Genomic DNA, 19,817 nt, shown 5'->3' with positions numbered 1-19,817 from the left:
GCACGGAGATCTCTAAAAAACTGCCGTGAGATTTAGCACAAAGTTACATGTCTGGGCAAGAACACATTTTGACTGACATTCATTTCTCCCGATCTAAACCAATGAAATTACAAGAATGATAGTCAGGTGATTCAGAAATTATGTATATCCTAAAGTGTAACAAATTAAATGTCCAGCAGAGGGCACCAGGCACTAAATCTTACCCTTTTGTACATTCCTACTATCGATACATATCCCCTTTTAAACAAGCGCATGAATGCCCAATTATCTCACCAACTCAATCAGGTCTTAGGGAGAGGAACTTAAAGCACTGATGCCAGAGTGCAGTTATACAAGAAAATACAAATGATCTCAAAACACTTCAAAATCAAGCAATTATTTTTTATTTGATGGACAAGTCTTTGTAAACCATGAACAAACAGGGAAAACATTCCATAAGAATAAAAGCACCAAACTGAGAAGAGCACCATTGAGTGTCACGCAAAATACCCTTGACCATTTCAACAATTACATCCCCCACCATGACCACATCCGCAACCACCTCCACAATCACAACTCTGGCACTGGCCACTGCCCTGGCACTGGCACTGACCGCTTCCATGGCCCTGACCATGGCCCTGGCCACTTGCCTTGCCATGGCCCTGGCCGCTTCCCTGGCCCTTGCCCTGACCGCTTCCCTGGCCCTTGCCCTGACCGCTTCCCTGGCCCTTGCCCTGACCGCTTCCCTGGCCCTTGCCTTGACTGCTTCCCTTGTCCTGGCCATTTCCCTGACTGTGGCCCTGACCGCTTCCCTGGCCGTGGCCCTGACCGCGGCCCTGGCCAGCTCCCTGGCCATGACCGCTTCCCTGGACCTTGCCTTGACCGCTTCCCTGACCCTGGCCGTAGCCCTGACCGTTTCCCTGGCCGTGGCCCTGACCGCTTCCCTGACTGTGGCCCTGACCGCTTCCCGGGACCTTGCCTTGACTGCTTCCCTGACCCTGGCCGTAGCCCTGACCGCTTCCCTGGACCTGGCCGTGGCCCTGACCGCTTCCTTGGCCCTTGCCCTGGCCGCTTCCCTGGCCTTGGCTGTGGCCCTGGCCGCTTCCCTTGCCCTGACCGCTTCCCTGGACCTGGCCGTGGCCGCTTCCCTGACCCTTGCCTTGACCACTTCCTTGGCCCCGGCCACTTCCCTGACCCTTGCCTTGACTGCTTCCCTTGTCCTGGCCATTTCCCTGACTGTGGCCCTGACCGCTTCCCTGGCTGTGGCCCTGACCGCGGCCCTGGCCAGCTCCCTGGCCATGACCGCTTCCCTGGACCTTGCCTTGACCGCTTCCCTGACCCTGGCCGTGGCCCTGACCGCTTCCCTGACTGTGGCCCTGACCGCTTCCCTGACTGTGGCCCTGACCGCTTCCCTGGACCTTGCCTTGACCGCTTCCCTGACCCTGGCCGTGGCCCTGACCGCTTCCCTGACTGTGGCCCTGACCGCTTCCCTGACTGTGGCCCTGACTGTGGCCTTGACCACTTCCCGGGACCTTGCCGTGACTGCTTCCCTGACCCTGGCCGTAGCCCTGACCGCTTCCCTGGCCCTTGCCCTGGCCGCTTCCCTGGCCTTGGCTGTGGCCCTGGCCGCTTCCCTTGCCCTGACCACTTCCCTGGCCATGGCCTTGACCGCTTCCCTGGCCCTGGCCGCTTCCTTGGCCCTGGCCGCGGCCCTGGCTGCTTCCCTGGCCGCTTCCCTGGCCTTGACCGCTTCCCTTGCCACTTCCCTGACTGTGGCCCTGGCCACTTCCCTGGACGTGGCCCTGGCCCCTTCCCTGACCCTGGCCCTTGCCCTGGATGCTTCCCTGGCCCTGGCCGCTTCCCTGGCCCTGGCTCTGACCGCTTCCCTGGCCCTGGCTGAGGCTGTGGCCCCGACCGCTTCCCTGGACGTGGCCGTGGCCCTGGTCGCTTCCCTGACCCTGGCCTTTGCCCTGGAGCTTGCCCCGTGGTTCACTGCATGCAAAGCCTATAGTGGTTGGGCAACACTTCTGTGTGACAGGACACTGGCTATCATGGAAACAGCTTTCAGCACGCAGTGGAATCATCTCCGGTAGGGGACATTGGCCCGGCTTCACTGTGTGGACAAATGGTCAGCTTTAGTTTGTGCATATGGACTATATGCCACATCAATAAACAGCACTCAACTTGAATAGCAAGTATTACCTACAGACAGAGTTAAATTCCAAGTATTATTCCACTTAATTTTGTAGAAGACATCTTGTGCTTAAAACTACCCCAAGTGATTAATTCAAACCCAATTTAGAGGACAGCAGAAGGCAAAGTTTCTGCTCAAACTTACATTGAATTCAACTCCTCACTCGTGTGTGGACCCTTAGTGTCCATTATAATCATCATCAGTAACAAACTCACAGGAAACGGGCAGTACACAAACAGGCCCGTAGTCAAGTTGACAGCATTTCATGACTTCAACATTTGTAAATCAGGGATTTCTCAATGGGCCTCAAACCGAAATACTAATTTTAGTCATGTCCGTTTCAAATCAAAAAGGTTTTAAAACGGACTACGAATTCCTTAACCGTTAGTTCCAAAGACAAAATGCCGCATTTCCACTGAAATGACCCGGAACAAATTGTACCAGGAACTTTCCCCCCAGACCTGTTGCTTTCTGCATTTGCACTGCAGTCAAAAGTACCATGAGATTAGGCAAATAGTCTGGTGTCGTAGGTCTGTGCACACTTCTCAATATGAACGACGCAAATTTCAGACTTGCATCCTTGGTAGTTCAGACTTACGAGTTCGATTCAAAAGCGTGATCTCCCACAGACAGGACGAAGCAAGTTCAATAATTCTGCAAAAAGCAGCATACTTTATAACGGTCCACTCGTCTTGGCTACTGAAATTTCTCGCGGTTCATGTACAATAAGACAAAATGATAAACACCACTGCCTCCTTTCATTATCACTTAGATGCAGAAATGTAGTTAAGGGAAATGTGTAACATTAGGTCTATATAGCCTACATTACAATGAAACAATATCAAACGGTTTTGCCTCGATTTTCATTTTAACAATAATAGATTGTGGAACAGGGATTACCTGTTAGTCACCATAAATGAATTTTAGGTTTAACCACTAAAGAAACATCCAATGTCAGAAGGACTAGCTAAGTTGAGACTGCTCTCATTGGTAACATGAGCACTGAGCTCCTGAACTCAACCAGTCAGCATTTTCAGCACCCAAATCCCACCCCCGAAAGTTCCAGATCTTTGAAATTGTTTTCACACCTTTAAAAAAAAAACTAATACCTCACCAGCAGGGTCTTTCTGAGGGGCTATTATTTAACTAGAACTTTCTGTTTAGATCCTGTTGCAGCCCAAAGTCCCTAGTTCCTGGGTAAAGTTCCAGCAGTGGAAACATGGCTATTTTTTCTGGCTGTGTAATGAAGTCAACAGATCTACTCACCTGTGGTTCGTTTATGAATAGCGTGAGTTATGCTCAAGTAGCCGAACAGACACGATAAAACAGCAATCAACGTGAAACACACTCGAGCAGTCATCCTCCTGACCTGCGATCTCGCAATAATCTCTGCTGGAAAATGTACTGAATCAGGATCAGTGAACAACAATGCACACAAAACTAAAACAAATACGTGTTAGTGCAGTAGCTTTCACTGGAAAATGGGGTTTTAAAGATCCAAGGAAATCAGGTCAATTATAACCCTGATCAAACTAATCGGATTCTAGTAATCTGAAATGCCTTAATTAGCTTGTTCAGGTGTGTTTGATTGGGGTTGGACTAGGTGAATGCTGCGTTCACGGAAGACTATGTCATAATAATTAAGGTAGCCTAATTAAGAGTGAAAAGGTGCGTTCGCCTTCATGCAGCATTGCGCAAACAGTCAGATTCAGCATAGTTTTATGATCCAGAATCAGATCCAGAGGCTGAAATTTAACAAGAGCAGCATCAGCAATGATATCTCTATGTGGTATGTACTGAAACTGTATATATTTGCTTAGCGGTTTTGGAAAATGACTAAGTTCCACTTTGTCATCTTTTTTTTTTTTTTAAGCTGTACATGTGGAAAGTGCAGTTTGATGACAACATCGTATGTTGTTTACTTGATGTGCTTACATGTCGATAGCTAAGTTAACAACACAGAGATATTTGAAGCAGTTTTACTCACCGCATGCGTTTCCAACACACGATCATGACCCTTTTTCGTTGGGACTGTATTATCCTTAAGAAATAAACGATGTGCAAATCCGGCGTCAAACTGGACCTTGTTTGTAAAACAAGCATCTTCGAAATGCAGGGAACAAACACAAACAGTTGCACAACTCCGTTGATGCTCTGTAAAAATAAACTCCATCCACTGGTCCCTTAATGCTGTTTCTCTTTTGGTAATCTGTGCAGGGTTGTCTTGCCCTGGCAACCAAAAACACACTCCTTTTGTGAAATTTCTCGACGCTCTCGCTCTGATCAGTGAAGTCTGTTGTGCTCTCAGTGCTCTGCTATACGGGAGCGCGAGCTCTTCCGGCAGAAGTGCCCTTAGGACCCATATAAGGAAATTCCGCTCCATCTAACGTCACACAGAGCCATACTAAAAAAAAAAAACTTTCCGAAACTTTTGACAAACCGGAAGGATTATTTTTGGAACAGAAATACTCCTTCAAACGTACAACTTAATTTTTGAAACTTTGTTAAAGAGTTGGATTCCCATGCTAAACATGGACAGTGTAAAAAACTCAGTATGCATGAAATAGCATTCCACCCCCCCTTTGAAAAGAGAACATAATATCACACTTGTTCAAATCAGTGAGCATTAGGCTGTGTTGTCAGCAAGTCGTTTCCCATCATGCTTTTGATCAGCGCAGTCGGTGGAGAGCAACTGCGCCCCGACTGCAGAATCCAACATGTGCGCCTTGCGGTCGAGAGAGATTTTTGGCACACGTCAGCATGACATCAGAGCAAGGCATTCGTAACTCCAGGGGGGCAAGGTTTCATATTTTTTTGAAGCACCCCTGGGCGCCGCCATTGGCTAGCGGACCGCCACCTGCTGTTAGCATTCCATTGACTCCCATTCATTTTGGTGTCACTTTGACAGTGAATAACTTTACATCTGAGGCGTTTAAAGACTCAATTTGTCCATTAATTATTTCTAAAGAAACACGAAAATGTATAAAAGGCTCCATTACCTTGTATCTTACGTTATGGTCCCGTAGAAGTAGTTTTTGTAAAAAATAGGCTAATAATTGCGTCATAACCAGTGATTCTCTGTCGCACAGTAGAAAAATTACCGTATGGACAGGAGGAGAAGTTAACAGGCAATCTTTTACTGTCTATTAGGCTATTGGGGGAACGTGGAGGCATAAAGTCAAGGGAGATAATTAATCAGAATACTTACCAAAATTTGCTCCTGTTCACGCTCGCCTTCTCTGCAAGATTCGGTCGGTGATTCAGATTTCTCTAATCCGGTGCGCCTTATGTGTGCAATGAGTTCCAAAATATGTAAAAAATGTTGTTGTGCGTTTTTGGTTAGTGCTCTGCTTGACTGATTTCAGACCATTTCCCGCTGACACAGGGACGTAATACGTACATTACGTACACTGGCAAAGATAAACCATGATGAGAGGGAACCCGCATGTTTGATGGCGAAAGCTGTTAAAAAGCTGTTGCCCAGCTGTTCAATTCAGACACAGAAGTGGAGGACTTTGATGGATCTGTGGGAGAAGATTGATTAAAAAATAATGTGAGTGTATTTTTAAATAGTATAATAAAGTTTAACTAAACTCACTGTTTTGCTTTCCCTTACCTTTTTTTTTTTGTAGACCATATATTTTAGCATTCGCCTTATAATACGGTGCCCCTTATGGTGCAGAAAATACATACTTAAAAAATAAAATAAAAACATGTTTAGTGAATTGTTGGCCTTCTGGAAAGTATGTTAATTTACTGTACATGTACTCAATACTTGGTAGGTGCTACTTTTGCTTTAATTACTGCCTCAATTCAGTGTGGCATGGAGGTGATTAGTTTGTGGCACTGCTGAGGTGGTCTGAAAGACCAGGTTTCTTTGACAGTGGCCTTCAGTTCATCTGCATTGTTTGGTCTCGTTTCTCATCTTCCTCTTGAGAATAACCCACAGATTTTCTATGGACTTCAGGTCTGGTGAGTTTGCTAGCCAGTCAAGAACACCAACACCATGGTCATGTAACGAACTTCTGGTGCTTTTGGCAGTGTGAGAAGGTGACAAATCCTGCTGGAAAATGAATTCAGCATTTATTATCAGCAACAATTATTAAAACATTTCACGCACTTGCCCTGCACCACACTTTTCTGGATCATCTGCCATTAAATACAGTCTATTAATGACTAATATGAGGCAGGACAACAACTTCTGCATGATGGAGCCTAGAGAATATCCCTAAAATTCAAGAAATGGGGCATAACACCCGTTTGAGATTCTGTCTCATATTTACACCACATAGTTACGAAATATCACAAGAGCTGTAGGCTAAGTGCAAGATCATCACACAAGTGCAAATGTGATACTCATCTTATTCAACAGTACATTAAGTTGTTAATATCATGTTATTTTAGACACAATGTTTTCTGTTCTGCTCAATTTTGCCAACCAGAAGATAAAGCAGAACTGTTCATCTCTGAGCAACCCACAGCGGCATTTCATTTCTTAATCCACGTTTTGAATGAATTTGGTGAACCATTTGGCGCGTTGAACCACTGGCCACAGTCGCGTTGGCTTTGAAGTGGCGCTGCACAGACCAATCGGTGTATAACAATAAAGTACCGCGAGAACGATCAACAAGAGCAGTAGCTTGCAGTCATGGGGGGAGTTGAAAATAGACATATCAAGCCGGACACTTTCTGCACCCGTTTGGTGACACTCACGTGGTGTTTGGATACTTTATCACAGATGAAATAAATTAAATGCAATGTTTGTAAAATACACAGACGTTTTAGAAACGTTTTCATGAGCAACATAAACAGTTTTTAGCTTAATACAGCACCATATTTTCAAGAATAAAGTTCAACATAATCGTATGATATTTAAATACTAATACAGTGGGGTATATATGCTTTTATCAGTGTTGTATGATAAACTGCACTCAATAAAACAGTGGGACTACAGTAAAAAAGCTTTTATCGTTCTAAAAACACAGATTTGTTGCCATTATTTGAACTGTAAATGTTGAACAAACCCCGAAACACACGTGATCATTGTCATGTGCTGAATCTGGCCAATCGTGAAGCAGCTGTGTCATCATCAGCTCACCTTCAGTCGCTCTATAGAAACAAGGTTTGTTTGAGATGCGCCTTGCCTCGCCTGAAATGTAGGCGAGAGTAGGTGGCTGCGGGAAGGGGAGGGGTCAAAAACTACCTTTGAAGTCGGACACTTCCTGAATCTCACTGTTTTGTTGCCTGCAAACATCAGCAATGGAGGAGATTGCATTCACATTTTTTAATCGCAGACGAAGTGGATGTAATCGAAATACCACTGTTTTGTCATCATGTGCATAAATTCCTTTGTTCTGCTTAACACAGAGGAGAAAGTTTAGAAGAATGTTTGCAAACAAGCAGGTTTCTGCCACCATTTCACATCCATAGTATTTTTTCCATACTACGCAAGTCAAAGCTGTTTTGTAGAAACATTCTTCAGAATGTATTCCCTTGTTTTAAGCCAGACCTTGACACTTCTCAGGTGAAACCACATAAAGATGAAGCATAATGGCTGAACAGTCCATTTAGATATGTATGTGTGCATGTATATTTTATAAATTAATTTAATAAATAGATTAATTTATTAATTCACACAAACATACAATAGAATAAAGGGAAAATTAAAACAAGGGAGAATTCTATTTAAGAGAAAAATTAAATTAAATAAACGCATGTCCTAATTCTTAACTTCACTAGGCGTGTTTTGTTTTTGTTTAGTTCGCATGTAAATATAAATAAATAAATGGGTAATCTAATTCTTAGAATAAAGAGAAAATGCATCGGTTGACATTATTAGCCAATGAGCATGAATTGGATTTTAACCAGTAACCAATAACATCCAAAACATTAAAATCCACTCGTCCTGGCCTCTGTGACCCTGAAGGCTCCTGGCCCCAGTGGTTGTCCCCATAACAGGCCCCTTGTGCATCTTGTCTCCTCGCTTCAAGGATGGACTTAGTCTTCTTTCACTCATTTTACACAGAGGCAAGAGCACACAATCAGATCTTTGATCTCCACGGCCAAACCAATCAATATGTCTCAGTCTCTCTCTCGCTCACTTTTTCTGTTTGCTAAATGTTTTACTGCAAAGTTCGTTTTTTTGGTTTGTTTGTTTTGTCAAAAGAGTTTTCTTAGTAGGCAAGTGTCTTTTCTTCTCTGTTTTTACCTAATTTTCTCCCTTGAGTCCTTTTTCTTTTTGCCAGTGCCCTAAACTTAACACACTTTATTCTCTCTGCTATTCCCTTTACTAGGGTGAGCTTTTAATATTGTTCATGCTAATGTGAGAAAATTAAAGCTTTGAATGTACTGTATCTCACATATGACACCAAATAAAAATAGCCTATCCCTTGTTAAAATAAGTTTGCTTAATTATTATGAAAATTAAATGTTTTACTACAAAGTACATTTTAAATTGTTTTATTTAGTGCTGTCAAATGATTTATGCTGATTAATCACATCCAAAATAAAAGTTTTTGTTTGCATAATATGTGTGTACTGTGTATATTTATCATGTATATATAAATGAATACACATGCAAAAATATGTTTTGTTTATATATCAAAGAAATGTATACATAATATAAAATACAAGGTTATATAATTAGAATATCATCAAAGAGTTGATTAATTTCACTAATTTTGTTCAAAAAATGAAACTTGTATATTATATAAATTTATTATACACAAACTGATATATTTCAAATGTTTATTTCTTTAATTTTGATGATTACAACTGACAACTACGGAAAATCCCACATTCAGTATCTCAGAAAATTTGAATATTGTGAAAAGGTTCAATATTGAAGACACCTGGTGCCACACTCTGATCAGCTAATTAACTCAAAACACCTGCAAAGGCCTTTAAATGGTCTCTCAGTCTAGTTCTTTAGGCTACACAATCATGAGGAAGACTGCTGATTTGACAGTTGTCCAAAAGACGACCATTGACACCTTGCACAAGGAGGGCAAGACACAAAAGGTCATTGCAAAAGAGGCTGGCTGTTCACAGAGCTCTGTGTATACAGTACAACGTGAGGGATGCTAAATGGTATATTTAGGTAAATGTAGAAATGGTAGTGGGAGTTTCCGGTAAGAGAAACCGCAGCAAGAGAGCAGGTCCCAGTTGAAGGATTTTATTTAAATTATCTGTGCATGCTTGAATTGTTACAGGTACAAGCCAATAAGAGGTGCATGTGGGTGTATTGGTGCATGTGTGGTCTTTTAATCAATCACTCACTCACAGAAAAAAACAAACATGCAGTAGTCCCTCTTCTTGCACAATAAATAAGTCAATCACTTTACAGATACATATAGACTGCCTCCTGATACTTTTCCGGGCATGTCTTGACTTGTAAAGCCTTTCCCAAGCATTAACAGGTTATAGACATAAAGATACCTCTGGGTGGCATTGTAGGGCTTTCATACATTGCTGCCCCCAAATGTCACTCGGGACATTTGAACATGGTAGTAAGCCCTACTTAAGTGACAGGATTGGAGCTGTCATCATCATCATCATCATCATCATCAAGTTTGGGAAGTGGGATTAGGCGAGCCACCGGTCTGACATAAGTTCGGTCCTGAACCTAAACTGCAACTATCCTTATTCGTCTGTCAGGACCAGGGAAGGTGCGGGTCACCTTTCCCACTAGCCAGAGGGCTTGTGGAAGTTGAGGGTCCATGATAAGCGCTACCTGGTTGACCCTGAGCTGGTCATTGTCCTTTTGCCATGTTTGTCTTTCTTGGAGAGTTGGCAGGTAGAGATGAATAAATCTGGCCCAAAAGTACCTGACTATGTCTCCATCTCCCGGTTCCTAGAAGATTGCTGGAGTCATACATCACTTGTGGGAGAGAGGACTCGTGGCGTCCCACGAGCAGGATGCTACGTGTGATTGGGTCCGTATCTGCAATATCGGATGATACATAACCTAAAGGCTTGGCATTCATGATCCCCTCCACTTCAATAAGAACAGTGCGGAGGACTGTTTCAGGGACTGTCTGTTCCTTTTAGATTTGACTTTCCTCTCCCAAATATCACCAAAATGTGGAGCACTGGGAGGAATAAATCTGAAGGAGATCTTCTGTTCAGCTAATTGCTCTTTAAGTTGGGGTACTATAGCTTCATAGTCCTCTTTAATCTCTCTGTTCCCTCCAGTAAAGTTGGTGCCATTATCTGAAAAGAGCTCGAAGGGCATGCCTCTTCTAGTGATAAATCTCCGTAGAGACATCAAGAAGTGTCCAGACTCTCAAGTAGATCCAGATGGAGGCATCGGGTGGCCATACATTTGAAGACTATTCCCCATCTCTTTTCAGTTCGTCATACTATTTTTACTGTGAATGGTCCAAAACAGTAAATTCCAGTGGAATAGAAGGGGGGCTTGTAAAGCCTAAGACGAGCTGGTGGGAGATCTGCCATCATAGGGATCTTGGGTTGGGCATGCCACTTTTGACATTCAATACATGCAAGTTGATGGGTTTTGATAGCTGCTCTGCCTCTCAAATTCCAATAGTGATGTCTGAGCTCTGCAAGGACTCATTCAGGCCCAGGGTGAAGGAGATTGGCACCATATTCCTTAATAAAGAGATCTTTGTTTATGTGGGTCGAGAACTATGGGATGTAGAGCATTAAGGTCTATGTGTTCAGCATGACGTAGTCTCCCTCCGACCCTAATTAGCCCAGCATCTTCATTATATTCAGGAGACGGAGACATTAACTGGCTATTGAATGGTAAGGGCTGGTGTGATGAGAGAGCCTTGAGCTTTTTTTTGGGCTTGTTGGAGCAGGAAATGGACAAAATAATGCTCAGCTTCATCTGTCTGGGTGGAAGGCTGAGCCGCCCCATGTAGGTTCGCCACTGTGGCCTTTACCAAGTCCTTCCATGTGTTATACTCAGGTGCATCTGGGAGTTTGACATCAAGACTAGTATATTGGTGCAGGCAGAGTGTGGATTTCTTTAATTCAGTATATGGTTCCGGGTTAGCTGCCGGCATGGTTGGCCAGGAGGCTTCTGATTGATGCAAGAAGTCTGGTCCATTAGCCAAGCGAAATAAATGTTTCAACTCCTTTAAGGATTTTCCATGGGTAATGTTATCTGCTGGATTATTTCCTGAATCCACGTATCTCCAGGAATTGACGTCTGTGAGGGACTGAATTTCAGCTACTCGAGTTCCTACAAAGACTTTATACCTGCGGGAGTCAGATAGCAGCCAGTGAAGGACCGTGGTAGAATCTGACCAGAGGATGACTTGCCTGATGGTGACTGTGAGCTCCCTTTGGAGGACTTTGGCCATCTGCACCCCAGTAAGTGCTGCAGTCAGTTCAAGCCGTGGCATGGACATTTGTTTCCTGGGTGGCAGTGGGTGCTACACGTGAACGAGCCAACATGACTGAAATATGTATATGGCCATTCTTGTCTTTTATGCGTAGATATGATACTGAGCCATATGCTCTTTCAGATGCATCACAGAAGATGTGCAGGTCTCTGGTGCACATTTTCTTATGTCACAGGATGCACGATTAATCGCATGCATTAGTCATGCATGTCTCGTCAGTAAAGCCGGTCCTGTGATTAGAAATAAATATCCACCAGACCACCACCTGTTTTCAAATGGAGCGGTTGTAGTTCACTGACAAGCTATGTCAATATCACGTTAGTAATCGAATGCGATTCATCTGCAAACGCATTTGACAAACGCGTGTGATTAATCGTGCAGCCCTACACACATACTCACACAACATACTCTCTTACATTGTCACAACTTTTCAGTCTGCCTCACACACAACAACCTCTCACATATGTCTTTATACCAAACGTCCTCCACAAGCATGCCATTTACAAGTTCTTATTATTCTGCTTGTATTTTTAATATATTCACAGCATATGTTACAGTCCATGTTTTATTACTCAGGATTTTTTTCCATTCAACAAATGCCTTTTTAAGATGAACCCGGGAAGGGATTGAATGTGAAGAAGACCACATCAAGAAAGAAATTCATATTTAAGGACAATTTCATTATAAATTATGTGTTTACCAAACTGCTATATTGTTCCAGTTTTGAACAATTCCTTTTATTGTGTTTTGTTGCAGTTATATTTTTATATATTTTTATACTGTTGCAGTTATAAACAAACTGAATTGGTATGTTGTTGCAGTTGTGATCTAATGTTAACTTTTGGAAAAAAAAATTAAATTGGAATATTGTTGCAGTTATGATCGTTTGTAAAAAATATATATACAAATAAAAATATTTATACTATTGCAGTTATGAACAAATGATTGGAATATTGTTGCAGTTGTGTTATAATTTTTATACTTGTATATTGTTGAGGGTGAGGGTCTTAAGCAGAAGTGTCCAAACGTGCTCCTGGAGAGTCAATGTCCAGCAGAGTTTAGCTCCAAATTACCCCAACTCACCCTCCTGGAAGTCTTGAGTAACCCTGAAGACCTTGATTAGCTTCTTCAGGTGTGTTTAATTGTGCTTGGAGCTGAACTCTACAGGACACTGGTCCTCTGGGAGCAGGATTGGACACCCCTGGTTAGAGTCTTACGGTTAGGTTTATGTCTTGCTGCCACTATCCACTTGGACGGTCATGGACTGTTTTCATTTGCTTGTTATCCTTTTTGTACACAAAAAAGTGCAAGAGCTAAGCCATTTGTTCTGGAAATAATGCTACTCTCCTGGATGCTACAGTACAATCAAGCTCTTCTGCACTTAGCAACAAGATATAATATATTTTTACATCTTTGATAATCCATTATCAAGTGCACCGGTCCACGTTGTAGCTAATTTTGAGCTGTTCACTTCAACAGGAAGACAGAAACTAAAAAGCACTTTTAATAAAACTAAGTAGATTTCAAAGATTCTTAACTGGACAAACCTTGGCAAATGCAGAGACTCCCAGAACTTGCATGAATCCAGCCAACCAGACGGCAGCACTGCTAGCACTTACCAGTGTTGTTTATAGCATGCACCAGATAGTCAGTGATTGGTGACTTGGCATTTATCAGACATCAAGCTCCCATCAAATGTGGGGCATTCTTTGATGGGATAGGCCAGGGATGTCCAGTCCTGCTTCTGCAGACTCCAGTCAAAGTCAAACACACCTGAACGATGCAGCTAATCAAGGTCACTGGAAACTTCCTGGTGGATGCATTGGAGCAAGTTGGAGCTGAATCCAAGATTGGACAGCCATGGAATAGACTGTAGACCAGACTTTATGCAGTGCAATGCTATACCACTTTGAAGCCTTTTTAGACTGGCTTAACTATAGTATTTTTAGAGAGGAGTGACAAAGTTCTCTGGAATACGCTATGACACATTTGGCTAACATCCCTGAACTCTCCACCTCAGTAGACATTTTTCTCAATCTTGGGCTAAATAAAACTCGTTCATGTTTATGAAGAGGAAGGAGAGAGAAACAGTGGTAAAGAGACCAGGCTGGAATCTGCTTAATCGCTTGGCCTGTGTGTGCCAGTCTACTCAACATCCTCGCTTGTTCCCAGAACTTTCCAGCGACTCTTCTGAAGCACATTCAGAGCATCTTATGCTCCTCAGAGCCGAGCGCAGCCCCTTTCATTTTCTGGATATATTTGCAGGACGATTACAGCTCTTGCCCGGACACTGTTGCTGACCCTGCAGTGGGCTGTAATGTGTAACAGTCCCTAACAGAGCGACTCAGTTCAACTCCTGGCAGCCATCCACTGTAAACCATTCATTCAACTCCTCGCACATAGGATGACCTCAATCCAAACCCTTTTAATTCCTACACAGGAAGCTGGCACTGTATAATTTATGTTTCATCACAGAAAGCTTCCAAACAAATTTTAACTCTGCATGAACAGATACAAACACAGACAGAAAACTTTCACTTCTTTACAAACATAAGATGCTGAGACAGTTTAATGACTTGGTTCTCTCCTGACAGACGGCATTAGGATATACAGTACCAGGACAGAAAACACTCATTATGATCTCACACACACACACAAAACTATAATCCCTGCCAGCCCGAGACTCAAACTCCCAACCTTTGGTTACGAGTCCGAATCTCTAACCATTAGGCCACGACTTCCTTATATAGCACACTATTTAAGGGGTCATTCTTGAAATTGTATAAATCTGTCCTAGTACACACTCATTTTTTTATAAATCACTATTTGACACTGCCAGTGCACTGATTTGCATTAATTGTGTACTTGTGCTTGGAAATAAATATCTTATGGTAAAATCATGCATCTGGTCACTCCTGTCAAGAAACAGCACTCCTGTTGAACAAACGCTGCCGGACGACATGCAGACTGAAGTTTTAACAGTATAAGGGCCCAGATTTACTGAACGGCATTCCATAAAAGTACAGATGGGAGTGTAAAGTTGATCTGCTGACAATGTGCAAATTAAAGAACACAGACGCAGGCTCCATTTCTGTAATGAATAATCTAACAAGAGCAGCACAAATGAGAAACTATCACAGACATGTCAAGTCGAAGGCGCACAAAATTGGTTAAGACATGCTTTTTGGGGCATTCAATTATGGTAAATACCAGTAAACTGATTAGTGCATACCTTACTAAACCACCTTGCATGCATTTAAACACTCCTTACCATAAACATTGATTCTGAAAGGGAAACTCCTACAAATGCATATGCAATAAATTTAACATCCCTTTTGAATGATAATTTTCCACTGCGTGCCTTTAGTAAATCCTGAGCGTAGTTTTTTAATGCCAAAAGAGAGTTTGCATTGGCACAAGCAGTTAGTAAATCTGGACTTTAGACAATTAAAAAATAAAAGTATGTGCTCTGTTGAGAGCAAGCTTAATCATAAACAGAGGTTTGGTGTATCACTATAAAAAATGTGTGGTGATGAGTGATACAAAAAATGCTTAATGTTTAATTTCTGTTAAGTACTGACGCAGATAGGACAAAGCACAAATAATAAAAAAATTCTAACCAAGGAAGCATCTGTGTATAATGAAAAAGAAATGCTTATGTAAGAAAGAATCAAACTTCGTAATTCTGTTCCAGTCCTTTCTGGTGATCTGGAAGAGTCGCATTTGCCCTCTGCTTCAGGTTCATCTTTAAATACTTTAATGACCTCCTTTCAATAATTTCTAGGTTATTTAGAACAGCAGGGAGGAGGCATGAGTGTTCACCTCAGAAATTGCGTCTTACTGTTTAAATATTTTCACAGAGCTGTTGCACTAACGAGCAACTTCCCTCAGGGTCCATGTTTATAATGGTGACAAACTCTAATTCCACAGCACTGCCAGAGAAAAACACGTCTCTAGTGCTGGATCCCTTCATCCCAGTGTTTGGGGAAGATGTGTGCATCATGGAATAGTTTTCTAATTATAATCAGTAGAGTAGAGCGCTTGACTGCCTTGTGTACAGCATACCTCTCAAACACTGATGTCAGCCGTAATATGTTCAGTTTCTTACCCGTGAGAAAGTTCTTCACAGAAGCAATACTTAGACACTGCAAATGACCACTCTTGACCAGTCGTATTATGGTCTGTAAGGTCTCAATTAGATACAGTTACGCTGAGGGCTTCGGTGAAACGTGCATCGATTGTGACTGCAGTTTCTAAGACTGTAATACACAGACTGTCAGAAGAGCTTCCACAGATCATGTGAGCACCGTCTTGGGCCGTACAGGACTCCGCGAGAGCACTGCGAAGTGATGAGGAACAGCTGTAGGATTAGGACGGTGCATGGGATTAACAGTTGGCTCATTATGAAGCTAAAAATGTTTGATATGTGATGCAGCCCGTGGATGTAAACTGACACCGATATTTGTCATTCAGCAGATGCTTTTTATCTAAAGTACAGTATACTTACAGCACGGTCCCTCTGGAGCACTTTAAGTGCTTTACTCAGAGGAACAATGTGTATACATTTGAGATACCAATACCGTACTACTCATATTTCCTGAAGCGTGTGTACAGTATTCAGCAGTGTTTGTTGAATGGCATATTACATAACTTACTGGTATTTGTAGAGTGAAAATGATGTACACTTTAGCATACTTAAAAAAAAATGTGTTCTTATCACAGAAGTAATGTTAATTTTTTTTTTTTTTTTCAATTTTAATTATATTTGTATATTCTTTGTAATTAAAGTTCCGCTAAATGCATTTCATATACATTTACTCAACAATATAACACATTATTTTAGAGTGCTTTTTGACCCAACTTTATGGGTAATTTCGTAATGACTTCTGTTGTCTTTAAAATATGTTTAAAGTGTCACTGTTAAATGTACTGAAAGCATTTATGATACACTAAAGTATACTGTACTGGCATTTCTATTGAAATTGTATATGATGTGTTTATTTATAAAGATGAAGCTAAAATTTTGTACATTTAAGATTTATTAACTTTAAATGTAATATTGAAAAACAGTTATAATCAAGGGTTACATGTGCTTTAGTATGTTAGTCAATGCATCAAAATAAGTGTTCTTCATTTGAACATGACAAAAGATTGTTAAAACCTTTCATTTATTACCTAAAATAAAATGTTTAACTTATTTTACATTATTACAAAGTGGACTTTTTAAACACAGTCATGAGAGTATCTCTTTCAGATATATTTTATTTTCTGAAATAACCTTTTTAAACCAATATTTTAAGACTTTAAGTACACAAAAAAGTGCACATTAAAAAACTATGTATTAAGTATAATGATTAATGTGAACTTGTAGTGTACTTAAAATCCTAAAAAAAAAATTTCTTAAAAGTTCAAATCTTTTTCAAAAGGGTGGAAGCGACATAAACCTAATTTTATATCTTTACTTACTTTTTGATCAAACTAGCAAAAGTAAAGCACATTCTCATGGAATTAAATACAGAAATATCATGAGGTCATGTGATAAGAGTGTAGCCTGTTTGAAACATTTTTGCAGTCTGAGAAAGTTTTAAACCGATTGTTTGTTTGTTTATTTAATGTACAGTGTGCAGTATGTTAGTATTCCATTCCAAATATAGCCTGACTTTTTTTCAATGTAATATTTTTGGGGCTTTTATTAATATGGAGAGAGGACAGGAAATGATGGGGAAATGTCTTAAGCAAGATTTGAGCTTGCATCGTCCACATGTGCTCCAGGAATCCAGCAAAGATGGAGCTTCAGTGTGACCGTCACAATAAACATCTACCAAATGACAAATCACCAAAATTTCAATGGCATTAAGCTGTCGTGAGTAATGGAAGCTCTTTGAGCTATGATTATGAACTGAATTCCTTATGAGGTCTTTATTGCTGTTTGTTTCCGTTTTCAAACTTTCCCAGCAATATTCTGCTGTATGGATGTGTGCTAAGGATTTCCTGTTCAGGATGAGAAACTTTTTTAGCATCCTGTTAAACACATTACACCAGTTGTCTGTAAAGCCATCTCGCCGTGATGAGTGTCATGTTTGTGCTTCAGTCAAATATATGTGGACATGCTATAGAGCACTGTCACACTTCACTGTTGTTCCCACAGCTCAAAGCATCTCTAAATATGACAGTAATGTATCAATTTTGTCAAAACCAAGAGATGAAGATTGGTATGAAATAATGATCTGGAAGTCCATACCACTTATTTAGGGTGCCTACACATATGAATTATTCACAGGTGTCATTTAAGAGTCCAAACTAAATATTATGTGGCATTTAACATAGTTCTGAATTTTATTTATTTATTTTTTATTATTTTTTACTTTAATATTAAACATCAGAAATTTTACAAAAATGTGTTGTTCTTAATTTTTTTTTTTTTTTTTTTTTTTTAATACAGCTTCAAGTTTTCAAGATGAAGAGTAAATTTGGAACATCGTATTCAATATGCAGAAATTAAGTTTGTACAGAAAGTAGGTAAGATGTAATCCACAGGGAGGTGTAGATCACTGAAATGTCAGATGAAGCATTTTGGCCAACCTTTTTTGCTCCAAGGCACCCCTCCTCTCCAAATCAATACATACTGTACTGTTCTTTACAACTTAAAAGCATCTACTTAAAAGTACTTAAACTGTAATTATATAGTAACTTTAACAAATAAGTGCAAGTCAACCTTCCATACCAAACAAGACCACAGCGAGATGCCAAAAGACAACCTACACAGATCCATGCAGAACAACTAAACACACCAAACCATTGTAAATGTGAAGAAACTCAATGATTGGAAGGCAGGTCGATGACATCATTGAATAGTTCCTCTGTCAGAACAAGTGAATTTGAAGCATTTGATGCCCATATGAACTTAACTGATCCTCAGAAACTCCTTCAGTGAGCATCAGTAATGAAGATAATTTAGTCTTACATAAATAAATGCAAGGGATTGACCCATGTCATTCAGTAAGTGTGATAAATATTCCCAAACTCCTACACTCTAAAAAACGCTGGGTTGTTTTTTCAACCCAACTGCTGGGTTGAGGCCGTTGGATAGGACTTTGGGATGTTTTAACCCAAGTTTGGGTTGAAAATAACTTTCTTTTTAACCCAGCGAGGCTGGGTTGAGGACGCGGACGTGAAGGAGAGCACGCACGTCACGTCAAAATCGTACGTCTCCAGTGCGAGCAGCCGCCATTTTCTCAGCGTGATAGAAGCGAGAAGCGAGTGAAAGACTATGGTAAGTAACGTTAAATATTCAAAATGTAAAGTTATCTTTTATTGTTTACCCGGTTGTATGAAAGGCGGAAGGTTTTATGAAAGGCGGAAACAAAGGAGCTTAACGTTATATACGTTATATATAAAAAAAACGGACGCGGTTTTCGCCTCGGACACGGAGGTCTTAACTGCCTCATGTAACGTTACTGAACGGAGGATGTACTTTTAATATAACGTCTGTGAATGTATTTTGTCATATTTACATAAGATTTTACATTATCTGTTCTCTTTGAGGCGTTAACAGACGGTTATGGTCACGGTTACGCTCATGTGAATTTGTCTTTTTTTTTTCGCGGTTAAACTGAATGTATGTTTGTCTCCTAAAGGAAACGGCATTGTGTAGTAAAGACTAGCATAATTATTTAGAGGCTGTTGAAGTGGTAACTGTTAAAAGTATGTTTTACATGTAATATTTCAGACTTGTCCAGCTCCTGTCTTCATTGTCCTCGCGCTGAGAGTTAAAGACACAGAAGCTGTTTGTGTGAGGAGTCACAGATCTGTGTGAGGATGAGGATGAGGAGGAGGTGTTCTTCTAAAGAGAGGGACAGACGGTTTAAGGAGAGTAAACTTCAGAATAACATCAAGTTATCTTTATTTTTACTAAGACTAAAATAATGTGTGTTTTTTTTAGATGTTGAAATCCAGAGACAAGATAACTTCATTCTTTTGAGATTGATGTGAGTTAAATTATTATTACTTTTTTTTTTTTTTAGAAAACTAATGTTTCTGTTGTGTCCTGCCTGTTAACTTCACATTTTGATGCAAAAACAGTGTGATTTTATATATGTATGTATGTATATGTTTATATTTTATTGAAACCATTGATGTCCCTCTTTGCAGAACTCAAACTAACTGAAGTTAAGGACACACAAGTCTGCTTGTGTGAGGAGGTGGTTTTCTCAGCTTCTTCTGAAGAGAGGGAAAGATCGTTTAAGGCAAGTAAACTTCATAATTTCATGTTA

General features: G+C 40.9%; 1 protein-coding gene and 1 long non-coding RNA gene across 20 annotated transcripts in view; one reads left to right on the top strand and one right to left on the bottom strand.

Moving 5' to 3' along the window:
* Nucleotides 1-360: 360 nt before the first annotated feature.
* Nucleotides 361-19,817, bottom strand: part of LOC127975442 (uncharacterized) — a 40,412-nt gene continuing 20,955 nt past the window's right edge. The window contains exons 4-6 of one of the 19 annotated variants that reach the window (XM_052579513.1): nucleotides 1,133-1,672; nucleotides 1,008-1,060; nucleotides 361-953 (exon numbers count right to left, since the gene is read on the bottom strand). In XM_052579513.1, coding sequence (XP_052435473.1) covers nucleotides 501-953; nucleotides 1,008-1,060; nucleotides 1,133-1,672 — 1,046 coding nt within the window. In that variant the 3' untranslated portion in view covers nucleotides 361-500. Of the gene's footprint in view, nucleotides 1,673-19,817 lie in introns of all 19 variants that reach the window. The other 18 variants (XM_052579508.1, XM_052579532.1, XM_052579522.1 and 15 more) reach the window with 18 other exon arrangements.
* Nucleotides 18,681-19,785, top strand: LOC127975459 (uncharacterized). Its single transcript, XR_008157531.1, has 3 exons — nucleotides 18,681-18,817; nucleotides 19,274-19,532; nucleotides 19,696-19,785. It is a non-coding gene; the product is annotated as an uncharacterized LOC127975459 (long non-coding RNA).

The sequence above is a fragment of the Carassius gibelio genome, chromosome B16 (genome assembly GCF_023724105.1).
Source record: "Carassius gibelio isolate Cgi1373 ecotype wild population from Czech Republic chromosome B16, carGib1.2-hapl.c, whole genome shotgun sequence".
NCBI classification, from domain to species: Eukaryota; Metazoa; Chordata; class Actinopteri; order Cypriniformes; family Cyprinidae; genus Carassius; species Carassius gibelio.
This window is presented reverse-complemented; position numbering and strand designations above follow the sequence as displayed.